Source organism: Fusarium pseudograminearum, chromosome 1 (assembly GCF_000303195.2).
Source record: "Fusarium pseudograminearum CS3096 chromosome 1, whole genome shotgun sequence".
Taxonomy (NCBI): Eukaryota; Fungi; Ascomycota; class Sordariomycetes; order Hypocreales; family Nectriaceae; genus Fusarium; species Fusarium pseudograminearum.
In genome coordinates, this window is record NC_031951.1 from 284,433 (window position 1) to 302,471 (window position 18,039).

At 46.6% G+C, this 18,039-nt stretch overlaps 7 protein-coding genes across 7 annotated transcripts; 5 read left to right on the plus strand and 2 right to left on the minus strand.

Moving 5' to 3' along the window:
* Positions 1–286: 286 nt before the first annotated feature.
* FPSE_10081 (uncharacterized protein) lies at positions 287–2,104 on the plus strand (the record flags this gene model as incomplete). The annotated part of the gene is made up of 6 exons (XM_009263198.1): positions 287–302; positions 360–677; positions 725–1,043; positions 1,095–1,335; positions 1,388–1,460; positions 1,518–2,104. The coding sequence occupies 6 exons, from the start codon at positions 287–289 to the stop codon at positions 2,102–2,104; spliced, it is 1,554 nt and encodes a 517-aa protein (XP_009261473.1).
* A 566-nt stretch (positions 2,105–2,670) lies between these two features.
* On the minus strand, positions 2,671–3,585 carry FPSE_10080 (uncharacterized protein; the record flags this gene model as incomplete). The annotated part of the gene is made up of 1 exon (XM_009263197.1): positions 2,671–3,585. The coding sequence occupies one exon, from the start codon at positions 3,583–3,585 to the stop codon at positions 2,671–2,673; it is 915 nt and encodes a 304-aa protein (XP_009261472.1).
* Positions 3,586–5,464: 1,879 nt separating this feature from the next.
* Positions 5,465–6,391, plus strand: FPSE_10079 (uncharacterized protein; the record flags this gene model as incomplete). The annotated part of the gene is made up of 1 exon (XM_009263196.1): positions 5,465–6,391. One exon carries the CDS (start codon positions 5,465–5,467, stop codon positions 6,389–6,391), a length of 927 nt encoding a protein of 308 aa, XP_009261471.1.
* A 1,225-nt stretch (positions 6,392–7,616) lies between these two features.
* Positions 7,617–10,325, plus strand: FPSE_10078 (uncharacterized protein; the record flags this gene model as incomplete). The annotated part of the gene is made up of 2 exons (XM_009263195.1): positions 7,617–7,922; positions 7,983–10,325. 2 exons carry the CDS (start codon positions 7,617–7,619, stop codon positions 10,323–10,325), a joined length of 2,649 nt encoding a protein of 882 aa, XP_009261470.1.
* Positions 10,326–12,316: 1,991 nt separating this feature from the next.
* FPSE_10077 (uncharacterized protein) lies at positions 12,317–14,024 on the plus strand (the record flags this gene model as incomplete). The annotated part of the gene is made up of 2 exons (XM_009263194.1): positions 12,317–13,629; positions 13,679–14,024. 2 exons carry the CDS (start codon positions 12,317–12,319, stop codon positions 14,022–14,024), a joined length of 1,659 nt encoding a protein of 552 aa, XP_009261469.1.
* Positions 14,025–14,229: 205 nt separating this feature from the next.
* FPSE_10076 (uncharacterized protein) lies at positions 14,230–15,914 on the minus strand (the record flags this gene model as incomplete). Its single annotated transcript, XM_009263193.1, has 5 exons — positions 14,230–14,486; positions 14,539–14,995; positions 15,045–15,206; positions 15,259–15,681; positions 15,732–15,914. The coding sequence occupies 5 exons, from the start codon at positions 15,912–15,914 to the stop codon at positions 14,230–14,232; spliced, it is 1,482 nt and encodes a 493-aa protein (XP_009261468.1).
* Positions 15,915–16,548: 634 nt separating this feature from the next.
* Positions 16,549–17,681, plus strand: FPSE_10075 (uncharacterized protein; the record flags this gene model as incomplete). Its single annotated transcript, XM_009263192.1, has 3 exons — positions 16,549–16,629; positions 16,678–16,782; positions 16,836–17,681. 3 exons carry the CDS (start codon positions 16,549–16,551, stop codon positions 17,679–17,681), a joined length of 1,032 nt encoding a protein of 343 aa, XP_009261467.1.
* Positions 17,682–18,039: the final 358 nt, after the last annotated feature.

Below are 18,039 nucleotides of genomic sequence, written 5' to 3' on the forward strand. Positions count from 1 at the left end.
CCACACAACAACACCTGCATGAATGCAAAAACTTGCAGGGGGGAGGGTTACTGAAGGCGCTGTTATCACTCGTTCGCTTTTCCGAGTCGCATAGTTCGACTAGCATTCAGCGACTGGACAGTATGATAGAGATCACCATTGCTTTCGACAATATAACCTGTTTGGTTATAAATAGAGAGAACTCTCTGTTGGAGCAATCCCAGTTTCTCTCATCAGCAAGTTTTTGATTCATCTTCGTTTTCTCCACCTTACACTAAGCCAAATTCCTTATTGTGACACTATCGCCATGTCGGTTTATCCAGGTACAGATCCCTTCAGAAAACTGTGTTAACTACACAGGATCTTACAATCATCTCTAGACAACCCCAATCGTGAGTCGAGAGTGAAGCAACTCATCACTCAGACAAGCACGCTGCAGTCATCATTTGTGGATGTTGAAAAGCAGCTCAAAAAGATCACCGATGATACTGAGCAAGTGGTCAATGAACTGTCTCATCGTGCTGGTTACCCCAGTGTTGAACAGTACATTCAAGCTAGCAAGAATGCGCTGACACCAGCACAAAAGGCCAACTATCAGGCCATGTGCGATTCGTTGGTGGCAAACAACTCTCCACTGAAAAACTCCCAGCTCATGTTTGGGGCGGTTGGTGCAATTGGTTTCATTATGAAGATGGGTGGTAAGTTTCTGTTCCATTCATTGAGTGGGATCTCACCAAGCTGCCAGTACCCAAAATCGTGTCCATCTACTGTAAATTCAGTGGCTTCGTTCACGGCATGTACGGTATTCTTCGAGGACTCGTCCTTATGTTCAAAGGTGCTTTCCATGACGGTTGGACCATGATCCGGACTTTTGCGACCCTCATCAAGGGCAACTACAGTCGGGCCATCCATGTCGGCGAAGACATCACCACCAAGACAGCAAGCTCTCTTCGATGGTTGAACCGTGCTGGCAAGGTCCTTCAGTGGGCTGGTATCTTTGCCGAAATTGGCATGTTCATCTACACCGTTGTGCAGGGTGCTGCAGACAAGGAAAAGCTTCAAGCGTCAGTTACCAAGTCCTGCATACCATCGCATTGAGCTTACCATCATTATAGAGCAATCATCGAGTGTTGTTGTACACGATTCGGTGTGAAGAAGATTCAATTACTCATGAATCAGACACTTACATGGACTTCCAAGGTTGCGGGTATTGTGACAAGCATGAACTTCCTCCAAAAGAAGATGGAGAAGCAGAAGCAGAACCCCCCTGCTAAAGCATCCATGGTTATTACAGAAGATGATATCGCTGAAGAAATGAGGACTGGAGTGGATGAGCTTCTGACGAAATTTGATGACGTGGGTATCATTCATTACTTAACTTCGGTTCATAAAGCTAATGTTGGCCTAGGAACTTGGACACTGTAATCCTGACGAGGTGGTGTTTGGTGAACTGGCGCTTCTGGACGATGACAAATCTTCAGGTAAGTCCATCTTATGAAAGTATCATGAACAATTCTAACGACACATTCTGTCATTAGGCGAAAAGGCATGGACTGTTGAGGATCCAAGCCTGAAAGAGATGAAAGAGTGGATCGACAAACATCCTTTGAAGGATGACAAGGGCAACCCAATTCCTATCGAGGGACCTGCTTTCAAGGATATTGGGCTCAAATGGGCAAATTTCAAGGTCACGGCAGCGAAAGAAAGTTCCCAGGCTAAGTTTGTTGGCGAAAACAACAGCGACAAAGGCCAGCGCTTCAAAGCCCTTCATATCAGCTTTCCCGTTGGAGATGCAGCCCCAACTGCGCTCTTTACTGGAAAAAACTTCATCCAGAAAGGTAACACTACAGGCAATGATGTCTCTGTCGAGATTTCGGGTGTCGGCGGGGTTACAGGATTGGGTCAAGACTTCACGCCACAGTTCAAAGAGGAAGACAACTGCATCAAGATTAACATTCTCCCTGCAGCGGGCGCTGAATGCATAACCCTACCTTCAAAGGCAAGCATCAATGTTTTGTTCACTGGAAAGACTGGAAATGCCGGATCTACTGCGTGCTTGGTTCGAGAGGAATGGTTTCCTTTTGGAGACAAGAGCTGGGAGGATGTCATTGTTGACAAGGCTTAGATACTTTGATGTATGTTTCACACTATTGGGCTTGGGAAACGGCATATATATCTTCAACAGCAGTTCTCTGGGCAGCCAACTGGTCAAGGCATCAATAGAGACCTACTATCGCTTGCATCATCAATTCAAAGTTGTCTGTAGTCGTGTTATTATAAATTTGCAACAGAAGGGTACTGGGACTCGTGGGCAAGTTGCAGGAGTGATTTGAAGTATGTACATTTGGGTGTCTGACTGAATTGGGAATTTTCAAAAGCAGTTTGGTACTTGCGATAGCTGATCGTCTTGATATGATATACTTTACTAAGCCAAGTATGTCGCGGCATATTGGTCTCTTGTGGGACATTCGTCTTATCCAAAACACTATTCAGCCGAGAGGAACAAGTATGAAGCCAAAGCTATCTTCAATATATATATTCTTCACTTTGAACCAAGGTGGACAGTACCTAATTTGCAATACCCAATCATGAGTTAAAAGATTCATGAGGCCAGGCTAGTTCCTAAGAGGTTCGCGAAAAAGACCGTGGTTTGGGGCTTGCTGTCACAGCTATCCCAGTACATACTCCTCCTTACTCAAGAACATTGAACCAAAGCTCACCGTTGTCTCCGTAACCCTGATGAAACACATAGATCTTGCCACGGTAAATCACAGCAGAGGGATCCGACGACATACCTGTCTTTGGGACCAACTTGTCCCCCTCCCAAAACTCGCCGTTGAATCCATTGAACCACAGTTCGCCGTTGAAGCGAGTACCCTGGTGGAAGCAGAAGACTCTGTCATCAAAGGCGATTCCAGATGGCGCAGCCGAGATGCCCACACGCTCCACCCTCTCATCACCAAGCCAGCGGTTACCATCAAAAGTGTTGGTCCAGAGTTCACCATTGTCACCGCCACCTTGGTGAAGGACCTGGATGGTGTTCGTGTAGGGGACGTACGTCGCAGTGGGGGAGGCGGACATGCCGACATTGGGGACTTTGAGATCGCCCAACCATCGCGAACCGTCAAAGACGTTGTACCACAACTCGTTGTTGCCTCGGCTTCCCTGGTGGAAGACGTAGATCTTGTCCATGTAGATCGTGGCAGACGGACCAGATGTCATGCCTGTGTTGGGCACTTTGGTATCTCCCAGCCATCGGGAACCGTCAAAGATGTTGTACCACAGCTCGCCATTGTTGCCATGGCCCTGATGGAAGACATAGATCATGCCTTTGTAGATGAGAGCGGATGGTCCAGCAGAGGTGCCGGTGTTGGGGACCTGGAGATCTCCAAGCCAGCGAGAACCGTTGTAGACATTGTACCAGAGTTGGCCATTGTTGCCATGGCCCTGGTGGAAGCAATAAATGCTGTTACCAAAGACAACGGCGGAAGGTCCGACAGACATGCCTGTGTTGGGGACCTGGGCGTCACCTCGCCAGTGCAAGTTCTTGACTGTGCCCTGAGACTTGACCCAAGCGGGAGTTTTGGCTGAAGCTGTGGCAGACATGATGGAAGGAAGAATTGTTTGTTGGTGTTGGTGTTTTTTTGTTTGAATGTAGTGTGAGATGTAGAAGAACTGGTGAAGAACATCTATGGAAACTGGAAGAAAGAGGGCTCTTTATAATGAAATTGAAGGGCGGGAAACAACCAACACTGCAGACGTTGATCGTACTCTGTCTGTGTTTACTGACACTGCCTTCTCAGCATCATGTTGCCGGATACTCAGATACTCCGAAGCTGAAATATGTGGCTGGCTGGATATTGGCGGCAAGAATATGTCTGCCAATCCATAAGCATCGTCGCATGTGAGAGTTCTCGCGGCGACGAAACATTGAATAGTCTTATGCGGGCTGCAAGCCGTAATCACAGCCTGTGTCCAGAACCACCACCATCACAAGACACGACATGCCCAATTCTCACCTACTGGATTATGTCTACTCATTTTTGTGAGTGTAAAACTGTGGAGATGACTTATATGTGATCAGTAAACCTGATATGGCGGCCTTTCTGTTATTGACAAGTCGAATGCTATACTGTATAGTCACGTATGAGGAAAGGTTTCGCCGTCTGACATTGGATATTCACGACGGCATATACGAACTCTGTAGTGGCTGTCTGAACATTCATTCTAAGACCTACCATACATAACCTTACCTCGTCCATTTAAAGCTGAGAAAGGCAGATTATGTCTGTCATTCTTCTGTGTCAGCAACAGATGATCGTCGCTACCCGAAAGTCTAGATCTTTCACAAGGTAACACAAAATGGGGTTTCAGCTACGTCTTTTCAGCCACGCCAATTATCGGTGAGAGAGCTGAAGCGGATTGGAGAAAATATCGCCAAATACAAGACTCTTCTCTATTGGCTCCTATTTACACATCAGCTGAGATATATTTAACATCCAAGGTCACAGTTTCGCAATGATTTGGGCAATTTACTATGTACGTCAACAGTTAAACCTCTAATGATGGCGACATGGTGATATGAGTAGGGAACATCGTGTAGATGGTGAATACCATTGGCAAACTTACTCCAATTTGTGAGCGACCAATTCGCTATTCCTACAGACGCGTCTTCAGTGGGCTTGTCAGACGCTGTCAGAATGGCCATAATATGACAGACCAATTGCTTCGGTCCACGCAACGGGCCGCTGAGTGGCGTGCGTTCGTTTGATAGTTTCTGTAATCCCTGGCCGTCAATGCGCTAACATTGGTACAAACTTGCCGCACATGACGAACTCCACGAAGCGTACAGTGTAAAAAATGTCTAGTTTATATCGCTGTACCTTTAATCAGTTCCAGAGGATACTTTCAGAATAAGTTACAAAAGGACATATAGCTAAGGTAAATTGCAAATAACTGACTCGATGACATTGGGGCAAGTGTCTATTAATTCATCGGCAACAGCAATCAACCGGTATGAATTACCTCAGAAGAAGCATTATTTCAGCCATATCAACGGTCCAATTCTTCAATCTGCCTCTTAGCACGTTTCGAGTAATTGTAGCTGTCAAAACGTCGTGTGGATCTGGATGTTGACCGTGAAGGGCATCACGTGTTTAGCCACGTGATACATCCATGCATCTTTCCCCCATCGGTTAAGTTTAAATCTATGCAAGAGCGAGCATACCTATCTTCAAACCGTCCCTACCCTAGAGCTGCACTCGATGATTAAAATTGCTTCTATGACTTGACTTGGCATTCTCGTCTCACGGCCCCCGCTGTTTCAGACTTTGTGCCAAGATGTGCTATCTCCACGGTTGACGCGTTGCAACAACAACCCAGCCCTCTTTCAAAATTTAGCCCCTTTGTCTGACAAATTCAACACAGCCACAGGGATGTTCTTCATCACTTTTCTCTTTACACTCAAGACTCGTGGTCGCCTATCATGCAGTTCGGTAAAACGCTCGGAACTGCATGCAGTACATTCGCCATCACCAACATTGACGATATCTTCATCTTGGTTACCTTCTTCGCCGAGGCGTCCACCAGCAACACACTCACGCCCCTCAAAATCACCATCGGGCAATATGTCGGATTTACTATCATCATGGTCATCTCCATGATTGGCTTCGGCGCTTCACTCGCCCTTCCTTCTGAGCCAATTGGCTTCCTTGGTCTACTTCCTGGATTGCTGGGAATCTGGAAGCTTCTCGAGTTGATCATTCCTTACGAAGAAGAAGAAGAGGAAGAGGCTCCAAGTTTCTCTGGTACCAAGAGTGTCTTGAAGGTTGCGACAATCAGTGTGATAAATGGAGGCGACAACATCGGAACTTATATCCCTCTCTTTTCTCAAACCAAAGGTGTTGAGATAGCTGTCTATGTCGTCACGTACTACATCCTGCTGGGGTTACTTTGCCTTGTTACGTATCTGGTCATGAAGCATAAGCATATCCTCAGGGTCGTCGAGAAATATGCACAGCTGGTGATCCCGTTCTTATACATGGGTTTATGTATCTTCATCATCGTTGACTCCGAATGCTACCCTTGGTTCATTGAATGGATCGACAATTCAATATCCTCACACCCTGGAACAGTAATTCTCGCTGTTGTAACGGTGTCTGTTATCCTGCTTTGTGGGGGAGCCATGCTGTGGCATCGACTGCGAAAAAAGACCAAGCAGGCGAGCGACATCGACAAGTCGCCTCAATCTCCACCCACAAGGGCGGCCCATCAATGCCCGGAGAATGATGAAGGGTTGCGATCGGCAGAGGAGGCTGGAATCGAAGATGGCCAAGAAATTGCCGAGGAGCCAGAGTCAAGTAATGGTGAACGGGATAGGTCAAAGTATGGGACTTTCGCCAAGGACAACTAGGCCAAGGTACTCAGAACCGAAGACCGCCATTTCGAGGGATAAAGGCGCAGGGGCCTACATCTGTTTGTTCATAACAGTAGTTTGACAGATGTCTACTGACTACGCTGCTGCATGTGGCGGAATGTTGCTCACGTTCTGTTTTACTAGTGGTCTTGGCAATGCCAATGGTGGGATCCCCTTGTGAAATCAAGATACCATTGGTCTCAGTCTGCAGTACATGGCTTCTGTGTGGCTTGCGTAGGTACTCTGTGTTTATTGACGCGTATACCTAACTAATGAAGGGATTTTAAGCTCAAGATCAGCCCCTGATGATACAGTGGAATGGCTGGATCTTGTTCCACATTTTTAGTGTTTTACCATTAATACTTGGGTACTGATAGGTACTCACCGGAACTGGATGAGAGATGTAGAGGCTATTTGGTTCAATTGTAGTAATATGTCGTTGAATTGTATTGATATGAGGGTATACGTCAGACTTTACTTGAAACTTAACTGAGTAAATATGTTTCATTGTCGCTCACTACTGTTTTTAAGTTGCGTACAGTTGATCAACTGTGTAGCTTGTAACAAGACATCATTTCTGTATCCGATCCGAACAACACTCATGTACTGCCAATGTTTATTCTGGTCTCCCTGCAGTCGTCGCACTTTACATATTAGGCTGGCTGACTCGAGACACCGCAGCCCTGCAGGTGAGCCAAAGTCAAGGGAGGATATTAGAAAGCCAATGAAAAGGACGATGGCAATGAGTGACACAACCTTACCCACATGGTGTCTTCTTTTCATACACGCCTATATTGACACTTTGCGTTACTTGCAACGACCTAAATACTGGGGACCAACATACTTCTACTTTGTCTCAGCCTTTTTCTATCCCTTCAACTGCCACTTGGCTTCACTTCTGCATCTTTTGTCCCTATCCGAATACCGTGATCTTCATCCGTACCTTATTCTTTTTTGACTCGTCGTTTCGAACTCCCTTGAAACGCCACTTGGCTTTGTGTGGAAATAAACATACGCAAGTAAGGTATGGTGGAGAATATTGATGCAAGGACGACGCGTGGCAGGTGATTCAAGAGGTTTATGCTTATTTGATCCCCGGATCAACACTCTGTGGTTCCCCCATACTTGCCATATTTTTGCACGCCGTCCGTTCTCCATTTCCATCACCCACGCTTGGCGTTTTGAAGCCTTCGTTTGACAAATCTCTACTCATTCTGTAAACATGAATTCTTTTTGGGCCAGAGTTATATCGACAGCTCTGCCTGTCATCTTTCTACTTGCTGTTGGCTTCAAAACACTCTTCCCCGGAAACGATCCCTACCGCTGTCGTGCTATCCAAAGCACTGGACGTTGGATCGATCCACCCGATGAAGCAGGGAATAGAAACCCTTTTCTTCAATGGCAGCCCAACGGATGCATCATGAGCAAGTATGAGTCCGATGATATCCGCCGCTGTATGGAAGGTCGTCGAATCGTTGTTGTCGGAGACTCGACATCTAGAAATGTTGCACATGCATTTTCTCGTCTTGTAAGTAATTATTGTAGTCAGCATTGAACAAAAAATAATACTGATGATTATTCATTTCAGATCGATGCGAAGCGCTCTCAACACGATCGAGGGTTGGACAGGATGCCTAAAAACGGGTACTTCAACATGACATACTACGGCCAAATGGTCCAGCGCTTACCCAACATCTGGCTTTTACCGAAAGAAACAGCTGGTCAAGAAGACTATGCACACAACATGGAGCTTTACGCAAAAGAAAAACAAGTCACTCCACCCATCGAGGATCAAGAAGGACCTGCATTAATCTATGTCGCTGGTGGTGCCTGGTTCGGTATAATGAACGCGACAGGCAAAGCCGACATCTCAACAATAGCTAAACAAAAACTGACAACTACCAATTACGGTCGCTTTACGACGAAAATGTATAATCTTCCTTGGGATCGTCGCTTCAGTACATACAAGGAGTACATGTCCATAATCGCCGACTTTGTCAAGGACAACACACCAGACATTGATCCCTTCACTGCCCCGATGGACCCAATCGATGGATTGGGCAACCAGATCTTTTATGCTCCCCCTGCAGGACCCGTGTATCAAGGCGATGACCCCGTGCGCATCGTCGACTCTACTCGTAGAGCAGGCGAAACCATCGAGATGCGAGACTGGCTGAGTGAAGTCGAACCGACTTGGAAACTTCCACTTGTTTGGTCCATACCAATGCTCACGTATGGCCAGAACAAGACTTGGATGGATCCTAATACATCAGGTGTACACGTCAAGCATGGCGTCGCAGACACCCGGGCCAATATTCTCTTGAACTTGAGGTGCAATGCGAAACTCGATCGTATGAAGTCTTATCCGTACAATCGCACGTGCTGCACCGATTATGGTATAAAACCAATTACTCAACTCGGTATCGTTGCTTTTGGTATTGTTTACGTGGTTGCTTGTCTTATTGGTGAGATCTTGGATTTGTACCATGATCGAAGCGAGCCAAAATGGAGACTTTTCAATATGAAAGTAGGATCATTTATCCTGGCCCTCCTCATGTGTTACTACGCGGACCGGACACAGATGATGGCCAAGGGTCAAAAACTCTGGCAGCCACTTGACTTTGCCCTTCTCTACGCTCCTTGTGTCGCCATTCTCCTACTATCTATCCGTCGATCGGGATCTCCCATCTCAATGGACATGCCTTTATCCGTCAAGGAACTAGACGAGGCATTTCTTTCGCGACATCAAACAGACGAGTGGAAGGGTTGGATGCAAGCCCTCATTCTTATTTGCAACTGGACTGGGGCGACTCGAGAATCCAAGTCTATCTACATCTTGGTCCGACTCTGCGTCGCAGCATATCTTTTCCAGACTGGATATGGACACACGTTGTACTTTCTGAGAAAAAACGACTTTTCATTTCGTCGTGTTGGGGCCGTTCTACTGAGATTAAATCTTCTCAGTTGTTCTCTGGCGTATATCATGGACACAGATTACATGTTTTACTATTTCTCGCCTCTTGTTTCGTTCTGGTTCCTTGTTGTCTACGCAACGATGTCAGTTGGCGGAGAGCGTTGCAACAGCGACCCGCAGCTCGTGGTATCTAAAATCTTCCTTTCGGGCTTGGTGGTATCTGCAGTTTTTATGGGAACGCCATTCACTGAATTTGTCTTTGGTCTTCTGAAAGCCATCTTCAATATCCAATGGAGTCATAAGGAATGGCAGTATCGCGTTACGCTGGATATCCTTATCGTCTACGTCGGCATGTTGACCGCTGTGGCTACCAACAAGATGGAGAGGAGTGCCGTTCGTCTTGGTTTTCGGATTGTCCTTGTTGTCGCTGGCGTGCTAGCTACAACGTATTACTTCTACACAACTTTACACCTACGAAAAAAGATGTACAAGATTTGGCATCCTCTGGTCTCTTTCATTCCGATACTGATATTTATTGGGATCCGGAATATTTCCACTCCTATCCGGAACTGTCACTCAAAAGCGATGGCCTGGTTGGGCAGGTGTTCTCTCGAAACGTATATCTTGCAATATCACCTGTTGATGGCAGCTGATACGGAGGGTGTTTTGATCATCGATGGCTTCTTTGGAGATGGCACAGTGTTGGCAGATCGATGGAGGACGCTGGTAATCATCGTACCATTGTTTCTCTGGATCAGTAATTCTGTGGCCAAGTCGACAGTCTATCTCGTTGATTTGATCATGGGTAGTGCAAGTGAGGGAGAAAAGCTATCTACAGCTTCTTTTGCGTGGTTGGACAATGTCCCTGGACATGAAAGGATCACGGCGCCGAAAGTTCGTGTCGTCTGTATTTTACTGGCAATGTGGATTCTGAACTTGTTTACACCTGGACATGAAGAGGTTTTAGCCCCAAGTGGTGGCCATCGTGTCACATCAGCACCGCTACCACCGTGGTAACCCTATACGGAGACTTGTATCTGGGTTTACGATTGTTGGAAGATAGATCGCGTATTACTTGATATATGAAGAAGCTCTTACTGGTAGTGTAGAGCGCATTAGATACAGTGCATCCTTTGAGTCTTGAGTTAGGGTTACATAGACCGATAGGAAATTATCCCAGTTGTTCTCAAGGCTATTTTGCAATGATTCCACCAAGACGCAGCACAATCTCGACTCGGTGACATGTCTTACCAAGGTCAATAGAGATACACCGTGATATGAAGAATTGTTGTCTGGGCACGCATAGTCACCGATGCTGGTGGCATCGTCAAAATATGTCCTTTATCTTGTCTCTTGAAGAGGAGCAACCTGTATTAATGCTAACGCCTAAGCGAATTACCCTTGTCCTTGTATGGGTTGCGTCCCTGCCCTGCAGAGCGTAGCTAAAATGCCACCGTAGTCCACATGCCCAAGTATAGTTACTTTTTCTTACTATTCCTAGTTTCTCGTTGCTTACGATTCATTTCATCCTTGCAACTCCTACAGGTGTGGTTTCCTCCAACAATAGGGTCTTTATGACACCTAACGCAAAGGCCCGTTTCATCAGCTTGATCAAGTAGAGCTTGTCTGTTTCGTTGATTGCGTTCATGACAATCCTCACAACTGGACATCCAAACCATAGCCAGTCTGGCTCCGCAACTATTGCAATTTTTCTTGCATTCTGCGCACTTCTCGATACCACCGGATGTTCTATTGATACCCGTGATCACTCTCCCTTCACATCTGCAACAAACGGCCAGTCTGACTAACTTTAGCAGCTCGTCAATTGGAAGCGGGTTCTCGTGCTTTGGGGGTGAATGCTTTGAACAGAAGATATTGTATCTGGAATTCGTTTTGTCACCGCAACAGTAGCAGTGTCCATATTCCAGTGGCTCCGTGGTATTGAGGCATTCGGTATGGACCAAAAAGCCGTATGGTAGGTCGACACCGCCGCACTTAAAGCAGTGTCGGGGTGGCTGAGGTGGGGTTTCGGCGAAAGGATCCATGGTCGCTATGTGTTAGTTTTTCCTCAGATGAATCTTACTGAATGTGGCTTCCTGAGAAGTTGATTGAGAGTGCTGTGTGTTCTGTGTTCTGAGATTCTAACATCATGGTATTGAGTCTATCTATATAGATGATGAATCTTGAGATTGCTACGTGAATCAGATGGACCTCTTACGCTTGTCACGGTTATTGATGTACATTACAAGACGTTCTGTATCACAATTGAGATAATTCATGTTAATCAGCATTATTCGTAGTATCGTCTGGTGAGTCAGAGTTTGACAAGTCATGGAGCATGATTCAATTCGCAGTCTTGAGGCTTACTGGATGTGTATCACGATCCCTTGCTAGTGCCACACGCGTCGCGTAGTTGATGACTACCATTTCGCAAACACAAGTCCAGTCCAGGTCACCAAAACCATACTACCCAGTCAATGATGACAACAAAAACAATACCGATCTAGACACTTTGAATATCAATAGTCTAAAGCCAAAAACCATACCAAGCCCGTTCTGTTCCGCGTTGATGGCCCTAGATGACGCTGAATCTGGGGAGAACCATTAAGCTCGGCGCAGGGATAAACCCTTAACCCCCTCCAAGCCTACTAGCTGAATATTCTCCTTAATTATCGGATTCTGTCCCATCCCCCTCATTTTACCCCAGCCTGCCCAGCCCATGGGTATGCGGGGTTGAAGGGATCCAGATCCTGCTAGCGCTGCTCTAACTTACTTTAGCTCACGTCCCAAGACCACGCATGACTTGTTGCAACGGTACAGTTGGCGCTAGTGGGAAAATTCTTTTGAAAATATGGGGTAAACCTTTAAGCGCGGTAATTTCTGCAGTTTTGACTCATATATATATATATATGCGGAGAAGTTGCCCCTGTTGACTCTTCTCTCAACTCTCCAACAACAAAAACACAACCCGATTCGACATTGTGCTGGTCAAAGGCACACTTGCAATCATGGGTCTCACTATCAACAACATCTTTGCTGTCAATGAGGACCGGCCAACGCCCAAGGCTGTGTACAATTGGCGCGTTTACACTTGTGCTGCTATCGCCTCTTTCGCGTCATGCATGATCGGTTATGACTCTGCCTTTATTGGCACCACAATCGCTCTACCATCCTTTACTTCGGAATTCGACTTTGCGTCCTACGAGCCCAATGACCTCGCTCTTCTCAAAGCCAACATCGTCTCCGTCTACCAGGCCGGCGCGTTCTTCGGCAGTCTCTTCGCATACATCACATCCTACTTCATCGGTCGACGTTATTCATTGATTGCCTTTAGTTTCGTCTTTATGCTTGGCGCAGGCATGATGCTTGGCGCCAATGGAGACCGAGGTTTGGGACTTATCATTGGTGGTCGCGTTCTCGCTGGAGTTGGAGTAGGTGCTTGCTCCAACATGGTCCCCATCTACTGCTCCGAACTCTCTCCTCCTGCTATCCGCGGTCGTCTCGTTGGTATTTACGAATTGGGCTGGCAAATCGGCGGCCTTGTTGGCTTCTGGATTAACTACGGACTTGCTGAGACCATGGCTCCTAGCCATAAGCAATGGATCATTCCCTTTGCTGTCCAACTTATCCCCGCCGGTATGCTTCTCTTTGGCGCCTTTTGGATCAAGGAATCTCCTCGCTGGCTCTTCGCCAAGGGCCGTCGTGAAGAGGCTATGACGAACTTGTGTTGGTTGCGACAGCTGCCCGCTGATGACCTCTACATTGTCGAGGAAGTCAGCTACATGGACCAGGAACTTGAGCGCTATAACCGAGAAGTCGGCCCCGGTTTCTGGAAGCCATTCTCTTGCCTCAAGAGCCGCAACATCCAATGGCGTTTCTTCCTTGGTGGTATGATGTTCCTCTGGCAGAACGGTTCTGGTATCAACGCCATCAACTACTACAGCCCTACTGTGTTCAAGAGCATCGGAATCACAGGAACCAACACCGGATTTTTGACAACCGGTATCTTTGGTGTGGTCAAGACGACTGTTACTATCATCTTTATCCTTTTCCTGATTGAGACCGTCGGACGCAGAAAGTTGTTGATCATTGGTTCAGTTGGTGGCTCTCTCTGCATGTGGTTCATCGGAGCTTACATCAAGGTCGCCAACCCAGCTGGCAAGGTGGCTGCTGCTGAGGCCGCTGGTACTGCTGCTCCAGGCATGTCAAGTGGTGGTATTGCTGCTGTCTTCTTTTTCTATCTGTGGACTGTCTTTTACTCCCCCACATGGAACCCAATTCCTTGGGTTCTCAACTCTGAGATGTTCGACGAGAAGTCCAGGTACGTAACTAGCACACTTTTACATGAAACAATTACTAACATGATACAGATCTCTTGGCCAAGCTTCCGCCGCAGCCAACAACTGGTTCTGGAACTTTATTGTGTCTCGATTCACACCCCAGATGTTCATCAAGATGGGTTACGGAGTCTACTTCTTCTTCGCCTCACTCATGATCATGTCCGCTACCTTTGTGTTCTTCTTCATCCCCGAGACCAAGGGTCTTCCTCTTGATACCATGAACCGTCTCTTTGAGATCAAGCCTGTCTGGAAGGCTCACGGCCAGCTTTCTCAGGAATTGAGGGATCAGGAGGACGAGTTCCGACGCAATGCTGAGGGATCCAAGATCAGCAATGAGAAGGCTCAGGCCCTTGCTGATGAGCGTGAGGACGTCTAAAGTAGTGGTTGAAGGTGCAGCTTTGAGTTGCCATAATATATAGAAGCATTTGAGACAGGACTAGATATTCGTCATGAAACCAGATTCAGATGTTCCTGTAAAGCACCAATTTCACCATGACATGTCACTCTGCAATGATGCGAAACCTTCCTGTCTATATATAAAAATGGATACAACCCATCAGTCTAACTGATCTTGTCGACTTCTAATAAGTATAACGGAAATTGGGGTTCTGCAAATCCGTCTTGTCACTCTTGTCCGCCTCCAATCCAGCATCAACCACATCATGAGTTTTTCCATATTGCTTATCACGCTTCTTATTCTCAATAATGCAGAGAAAATAATAAGCAAGGCCAGCAGCCGCCATCAAGGCAAAAGCGCAAAGCATGGCGCCAATTCCAAGGACATATGTTGGTGCCTGTGTACTAAGGAAGAATTGGGGACCGATGATATTTCCCACAGCTGAAAGTTGTTAGCATCATAGAATTGCTGTAAGGAAAAGAACGATACGTACCGTACATGATGGCGATGGACATGCCCATAAAGCTCTTCTTCGTAGCGCCAGCAGTGTTAGACGAAGACAAACTAAGCAAGAAAATGAATGGCACGTTGTAAAAGCCCATCAAGTAAACACCAGCCAAAGACGCGTTTCTCTGCGTCTCTACATCCAGGGAGTGTACAATAATAGCTCCGACCATACCCATGAGAGCACCTCCAATCCAAAAGATACAGCGAAGGTTGGGAATGTAGAGAGCAATAGTTGTGAGAAGGGCCTGGCTGACCATGGCAACTGCGGCTTGAGGAGTAGCCATGAGAACAGTCTTAGTCTTCGTAAAACCGTAGCCGGCGATAATCAGTGGGTTAAAGTTTGTGACACCTGCGTTGGTAACGGCGTAACCCAAGGCGCCAAGCCAGATACAATAGCATTTGGGATCGCGAAGGCATTCGAGGATTTGGTATGTTTTAAAGCCCTGTCATGCTATGAGTAAACGAGATTGAAAGTGAAGGTTGCAATCATACCTTGTTCGACTCAACGCCAGTCTGGTTTGGGGCGAGACGAATCATGGCGAGTTTCTTTTCTTCGGCTGTGAAGAACCATGCTTGAGATGGAGTATCTGGTAGAGCGAAGAAGACAAGACAGCCAAGAAAAACGGTACACGCTCCGTAAATGAGGAAGATGTACTGCAAGGCTTATTAGCATTGGTGGGACTAGACCGATAATTGCACAACTAACCTTCCATGTTGAAAGCGTTCCGTCAATCTTTCCAATGGCATAAGACAAAATACCTCCAAAAACACCAGCAAACGTATTATTCCAGAATGCCGTACGAAGAGGTTGTTCGTTGCGAAGATACCACATCGAATTGATGATCATCATACAGGGTAACACTGCAGCTTCGAAAACACCGAGGAGGAACCGAATTGTCGCTAAACCGGCAAAGTTGTGACAGAGGGCCAAGAAGCACAACAAAGCACCCCAGAGAACGAGACAAACACCGACGTATTTTCCAATAGGGATTTTTGTCATAAGCCAGAGACTGGGGAATTCCATGGCGAGGTAACCGAAGTAGAAAATACTGCCGAGCCAGCTGTAGTCTTGGGCTTTGAGATTGGCGTCTTCTTTCATGCCGAAGATGGCAGCGTATCCCAGGGCGTTCTTTTGAGTGTCAGTATTATGCTTCTCCAAATTGATAGTTTCTGGTTTACCTTGTCTAGATAGGCGAGCGTCATGCTGAAAATTGCAAGCGGCATCACAACCAGATCAGTCTTGAGAAGAAGACGATTGGCCTGAGCTTTGGTCAACTCGGGGAGTTCATCCTGAGTGGAGCCAATGGATTGAGGCGCGCCCTTGACAGGAGTGTCGTCGGCTTTTCCTTGAGACGACGACATGGTGCAAGACTCAGAAAATGTTGGCAAGTCGATGAAGGCTGGACACTTACAGAAAGTTTCAAGTGCCACACAAGTCACCTTTAAAGATCAATGGCTCTGCAATATTAGTTAATAGATTCCCCGATCAAAGTGGGTCGACGGGGAGTTCGCACAAGTTTTGCAAGATACATCGAGTCAGTTGGCGACTATGGAGTCTACGCGATGGAACCTCCTGGTGAAACTATTCTACTTTGAGACTATAGCTCGTCGTTGTTATCGATGATAGGGGAAGTCGTTCAAAGTATCAGGGAGATATCGTATATGATGTATCCACTATCAATGGCGAGTTGATAACCCTGCTATCACGTCAATCTAGCGTGGAGAAATTTGCCAAGCCAAGGTTGATGATAGGGCCTAGGGATGGTGAGAGTGTCATCTACAGTGGGACAATGCCTATCTTTTGGCACTAGATAAGGGAGTAGCTTTGGTCAGAACCAAAAGGTTACATCGGTGAGACTAGCGAAGTGAAATTATAATGTAATCAAGGTAACACTGTGTGTATCATTTCCCTCATTATTTTATGTGAGTGATATATAGACATTTCTCCATGTTGACTCTCAATTCTGAGTCCCTAATTCGAATAATAACCTTTAGAATGACAAAGTCCGAATCGAAAGACAGCCATGGCGGGTCGACGCACAGTTCAGTACCCAACGCAAAGAATGCTTCCATTCTAGTAAGTTTCATTGTTTCTGTCATCCAACTCATGCATTAACTTCTTAAGGTTGGCATTCGTGATGGTGTCACTGGAGACTTCAAGCTAGTCCCTCGACCAGAGGCAGTTGTCTCAGTGTTCGACTCCAATTTCCTCATTGGTGATGGCATCTGGGTAAGTTGCAGTTCACCCACTGACCATTGTTTAAATCTCTAATAATTACAAAGGAGGGCATTCGCGCCAACAAAGGTCGCCTCCAGTTCGCACGCGACCACATCAACCGTCTCTTCCAATCAGCAAAGGCAATGTTTATGGATCTCGGCCTTTCAAAAGGTGATCTTCTCGACTTGATCCATCAAACCCTTGACGCAAACGACATGGGTGAAGATGAACACGTCCACATCCGTCTCGTCGTTAGTCGCGGTCTCAAATCAACACCCTACCAGAACCCCAGCGTCAATATCGGCCTCCCATTAATTGTCATCATCCCCGAATCCAAAGCCGTCGATCCAAACTCCAAATCTCGCGGTTTGAGACTTGCCACAACCTGGGTTCGTCGCGGCCCACCAGACGTCAAAGACGAACAGTGGAATCACATTTCAAAAGCAACAGATGTCCAAGCTTGTATCCACGCCAACGTTATGAATGTTGATGAAGCACTTATGCTTGACCTGCGTGGTTTTGTAAAGACATGTAACTCTGTCAATTTCTTCATCGTGAGAGGTGATGAGGTTTGGGCGCCCACGAAGGATAATCAGATGCAGGGAATCACAAGACAAAAGACGATTGATGTTTGTCGCGCAAATGGAATCACGGTGAAAGAATTGGATTTCACGTTGACCGAGGTCTATGGTGCTGATGAGGCCTTTTGTACTGGCACGTTTCCATCGCAGATTCATGTGACTGAGGTTGATGGAAGGGTTATTGGGGATGGGAAGAGGGGGGCTGTCACGGAGAAGATTCAGCAGTTGTATGCCGATCTTGTCAAGAAAGACGTCGAGAGATCTCGAAAAGAGATTGGGGAACAGGTCACGAGTCAGCGAGATCTGAGATGGTTACAGTCGAAGTTGTAGGACGACACGGTATTGTTTTAACTTTACAAACTATTCTATGCCACCCGCCGCAGTCACAGCTATGCTTCACAGTCACAGGAGTATGGGGCTCCATATTAGTAGCATTTGCTCAATAGCCTGATCTGCATCGGATTCTGCCTTGCTGACATTTCAACACAAGCCACAATAAATACACACGTTGTCCGTGCTGCATAGTGGTTTCTTGAAGCCAATAGATTGAGAGCGGAGGATCTCTCACCCAATCATATGGTGTTTCCCTCATTGAAGATGCATACAATATTAGCACAATTGCAGGGTTACGGTCAGCATTGCGCTTGGCGTCTGCCTCTTGTGCACAGTTGCTGGTCCGCCAAGCTGA